This window comes from Capsicum annuum, chromosome 7, assembly GCF_002878395.1.
Source record: "Capsicum annuum cultivar UCD-10X-F1 chromosome 7, UCD10Xv1.1, whole genome shotgun sequence".
Taxonomy (NCBI): domain Eukaryota; kingdom Viridiplantae; phylum Streptophyta; class Magnoliopsida; order Solanales; family Solanaceae; genus Capsicum; species Capsicum annuum.
Window position 1 is genome coordinate 8,213,818 of NC_061117.1, and position 4,744 is coordinate 8,218,561.

At 38.7% G+C, this 4,744-nt stretch overlaps 1 protein-coding gene across 1 annotated transcript; it reads right to left on the reverse strand.

Annotated features, from left to right (window-relative positions):
* Positions 1–1,028: 1,028 nt before the first annotated feature.
* On the reverse strand, positions 1,029–3,416 carry LOC124885667. The gene is made up of 4 exons (XM_047393907.1): positions 3,192–3,416; positions 2,370–3,054; positions 1,672–1,907; positions 1,029–1,541 (listed from the first exon to the last, which is right to left on the reverse strand). Exons 1-4 carry the CDS (start codon positions 3,414–3,416, stop codon positions 1,029–1,031), a joined length of 1,659 nt encoding a protein of 552 aa, XP_047249863.1.
* Between the last annotated feature and the right edge of the window lie 1,328 nt (positions 3,417–4,744).

Genomic DNA, 4,744 nt, shown 5'->3' on the forward strand with positions numbered 1-4,744 from the left:
AACGACTCAACCTTAGTCGCTCCAGGTACACCCACATGATAGTGTTTCAATCGTTGCCCATTCACCATAATTTTTTTCTTCTCGTGATCTTCCAACTCAATAGCTCTACTAGGATAAACATTTGAGATCACGAACGGGCCCGACCACTTTGATCTAAGTTTTTTTGCGAAGTATTTAAATCTTGAATTGAAGAGGAGGAAATAATCAACCACACGAAACTCTCTTTAATATCTTGGCGTTATGCCACCTTTTCATCTTCACTTTATACAACACGAAGCTCTCATATGCTTTTAATTGAAACTCTTCCAACTCATGAAGTTGATTCACTTTCAATTTTGAAGCGTCCTCCCAATCCAATTCAACTTCTTCAAAAGCCCATAAAGCCTTATGTTCTAACTCAACGTATAAGTGACTAGCCTTCCCAAATACTAATTGGTAGGGGGACATACCAATAAGAGTTTTATAGTCTGTCTATATGCCCAAAGAGCATCATCGAGTTGTCTCTCCCAATTTGTATGACCAACATTTATGGTTTTCTCAAGGATGGACTTGATTTCATGATTCGAAACTTCAACTTAGCCACTAGTTTGGGGATGATAAGGAGTAGCAACCTTATGCTTCACCCTATATTTATCAATCAAAGCACCAAAGACCCGATTACAAAAATGAGAGACACCATCACTAATAATTGCCCTTAGAGTCCTGAACCTTGTAAAGATGTACTTATTCAAGAAAAAAGTGACACTTTTGCCTTCGTTGTTTGGTAACGCAATGGCTTCCACCCACTTTGAGACATAATCGATAGCTACCAAGATATATTTATTACCATATGAGCTCACAAAGAGACCTATGAAGTCCATCCCCCTCACATCAAATAGTTCAACCTCGAGATTGGGCTTAAGAGATATCTCATGCTTCCTCAAAAGACCACCTTGCATTTGACATTGAGGACATGTTTTGACCAACTCATAAGAATCTCTATGAAGGTTAAGCCAATAGTATCCACTCTGAAGAACCTTAGCGGTCGTTTAGATCCCACCATGAGGACCACCGAACGGAGAAGAGTGACAAGCTTTAAGAATATCTCTCATTTCTGCCTCCATGACACACCGACATATCACACTATCCGCACACTCCCTAAATAAGAACGGTTCATCCCAAAAATAATTTTTCACATCAAATAGGAATGGCTTCTTTTGATAATGATTTAGCTCGTCAGGAACCATAGCACTCATAATATAGTTAGCATAATCCGCATACCAATGTGTAATGCTCTCCGAAAGTGAAATGACTAGCTTTTTGGGGAAGGTTCCATTAATATCAATCTCACCCAACTTCTCATGATTAGATTCAAGGTGGGAAAGGTGGTCGGCTACTTGATTCTCACGCCGCTTTCTATCTTTCACTTCAAAATCGAACTCTTGCAAGAGCGTTATCCACCTAATCAATTGAGGTTTTGCCTCTTTCTTAGACATGAAATATCTAACAGCGGCATGGTCTGTGTGCACAACCACTTTCGTGCCCAACAAATAGGCCCAAAACTATACGAAAGCATATAACACCACTAACAACTCTTGTTCCGTAACTGTATAATTACGTTGAGTATCATTCAACGTCTTTTTTTGCATAGTATATTGGGTGAAACAACTTCTCTTTTATTTGGCCCAAAACTGCACCTAGAGCAACACTACCTGTTTCACAAATTAATTCAAAGAGCAATGACCAATTCGGAGCTACTATGATAGGAGCCGACACAAGGAGTTCCTTGAGGCAGTTAAAAGACTTTACACAATCATCATCAAATTTAAATTTTTCCTCATTTTCAAGAATCTTGCACAAAGGATGAGCAATTTTCAATAAATCCTTAATGAAACGCCGATAAAATCTGGCATGACCATCGATAGAATCTGGCATGACCAAGAGAACTTCTAATGCCCTTCACGGAGATCGGTGGGGGTAACTTAGCAATTACCTCAACTTTTGCTTGATATACTTGGATGCTCTTTCCCAAAATTTTGTGGCCTAGAACAATGCCTTCCTTGACCATGAAGTGACATTTTTCCTAATTCAAAACAAGATTAGTCTCCACACATCATTCAAGGACCTTGCTTAAGTGAGCAAGGCAAAAATCAAATGAATCCCTAACCACAGAGAAGTCATCCATGAAAACCTCCATTGTATCGTCTACCATATCCAAAAAGTAGAGAACATGAATCGTTGGAATGTGGCCGGTGTGTTTCATAACCTAAAGGGCAGGCACTTGAAAGAAAATGTGCCATAGGGACAAGTGAAAGTGGTTTTTTCTTGTACTTCTAGGGCGATGCAAATTTGATTGTACACTGAGTAACCATCAAGAAAGAAACACCAACCTCGATCGACTATTCTATCCAACATTCGATCCGTAAATGGCATGGGAAAGTGGTCTTTCTCATTCCATGAGTTCAATTTGCGATAATCCATACACACTCTCCAACCCGTGACCGGACGCATAGGTACAAGATCATTATTCTCATTAGGGAAAACCGTCATGCCACCTTTTTTGGAAACACATTGGATCGGACTCACCCACGTACTAGTCAAAATTGGGTAGACAACTCCTGCATCAAGCCACTTAATGATTTCCTTCTTGACCACCTCTTGAATTGGTTGATTGAGTCTCCTTTGGTGTTCCATACTAGGAACATGATCAACATTTAACTTGATTTTATGAGAACGAATTTCGGGAGGGATTCCTATAATGTCCGCGATAGTCCACCCAATAGCTTGAATGAATTTTTTCATAATTGATTTCAAGGCATCCACTTGGCAAGGTTCAAGATCACCCGCTACAATGATTGATAATGTCTTTTCCTCACCCAAGAAAATATATTGGGGATGAGATGGTAACAAATCAAGTTCAAGTTGAGGTGGTTCAATAATAGACGGCTTGGCGGGTGGACTCTCATGGTTTTTCAAATCAAGATCCAATTTGATCGGGTTCTTGGTGTAAGATCCAAGGCCCGTCAATGAAGTTACCACCTCATCATATTCTTCAACCACCTCACTTTTAAAGTTCTACAATACACCCACCAAGGGGTCATTCACAAGATCCATTTCAACAGTGTTGGCTACCTTATTGTCAACCACATCAATCAATGAAATAACTGCAAGTCCATAGGTTGCTTCATGGACTTACACACATTAAAGGATACTTCGTCATTGTTCACCCGAAATTTCATCTCCCCATATTCCACATCTATAAAGGCCCTTCCGGTAGATAAGAATAGTCTACCAAGAATGATTGGGACCTCATGATCAATCTCACAATCAAGAATAACGAAGTCGGTCGGAAAGATAAATCGGTCGACTTTCACCAAAACATCGTACAACATACCAAAAGAATTTTTGATTGAACGATTGACCATTAGAAGTCTCATAGTGGTAGGATTAGGATCACCCAAGCTTAACTTTCGAAACAAGGCAAATGACATCAAATAAATAATTACCCCAATATCACACAACGCTTTTCTGGATTTGTAGACCCCAATAGTGCAAGGAATTGTAAATGAGCCCAGGTATTCTTTCTTCACCACTATTGCGTAAGATATTATAGCACTACAATTATGGGTTATCTCAATTATTTCAAAATCCATGACTCGCTTCTTTGTAACCAAGTCCTTTATAAATTTAGCATACCCGGGCATTTCTTGTAAGACTTCTAACAAAGGAATATTCACTGATAAATTGATAAACTTCGCAAGAAACTTCTTGAACTTGGTATCATCATCCTTCTTCTTGAGCCTTTATGGGAATAGGGGAGGAATTTTGATTTATGGCAATGGAATAATTGGAGTTTCATCCATTTTTGGAGTATCATCATCAACCACCTTCAGAGTTTTCTTACTTTCATTGTCTTCTTCAACTACCGTCGGCCGTTCAACACTTATCTCATTAGGCTTTGGATCATTATCAATTGGCCCTTATAGCCGCTTTCTCTTTGCATTGGCTTGTTCTTCATTTGCCTTATCATTAGGGTCTTTACCAAAATCAACATCTTTACCAAGAGTCCAACCACGCTCAGTGATAATAGCCATGATGTGAGAATCATTTTAAGGATTTACATCTGTGTCACTAGGCAATCCACCATTTTATCTTGCATTAAGTTGTGCTGAGATTTGACCTAATTAAGTTTCAAGTTGCTTGATAGAGGCCGAGTGAGATGTCACCATTTGATTTAGTTGGGGTTATGCAATTCTAGGAATGGGTTCATGCATGGGTACTTGGCAATTTATTCAACCTTTAGCTAAAAGTCATGGCTCGGCTAGATGTCAATGTTTCAGTGTTAATCTTTCAATTGCAACACCAAATTTCATAAATGGGTTCTTTCGAACACCTCACAAGTGTGACAATTTTTGACATCTATTACCTCAAGTGATATCCTTATGTCTAAGAGATGTCATTAAATGAAATAAATCAAGTTATTGGTTGCATTTATTTCTCCCCCATGTCCTCTCTTTCAAGAATGACATGGTTTCTAGGGTAGTTAGAGTTTGTAACCCCCAACTCTTAGTTAAATCCTGAAAAAATGCAACACCCATCACAAATAACTAATTAGGAGAATAATTAGTTAAAATCCATGCACTACCACAACCTAAGCAAGCATAACCCCAAGATTTAGAATTAGCTACTCATAGAAAAAATGGGTAAGAATATACAAAAGTTATCATTAACTTCATCCATGAGAAATAGAGACAGTGTAGTTCCG

What these genes read in the sequence shown, in the direction of transcription:
- LOC124885667 (XM_047393907.1), bottom strand. Translation starts at nt 3,416, where the DNA reads ATGAGACTTCTAATGGTCAATCGTTCAATCAAAAATTCTTTTGGTATG. An exon ending in TTCGGGTGAACAATGACGAA is followed by an intron (nt 3,055 to 3,191) that starts GTATCCTTTAAT and finishes GGTGTATTGTAG; the next exon opens with AACTTTAAAAGTGAGGTGGT. An exon ending in GTAGTGTTGCTCTAGGTGCA is followed by an intron (nt 1,542 to 1,671) that starts GTTTTGGGCCAA and finishes GCTTTCGTATAG; the next exon opens with TTTTGGGCCTATTTGTTGGG.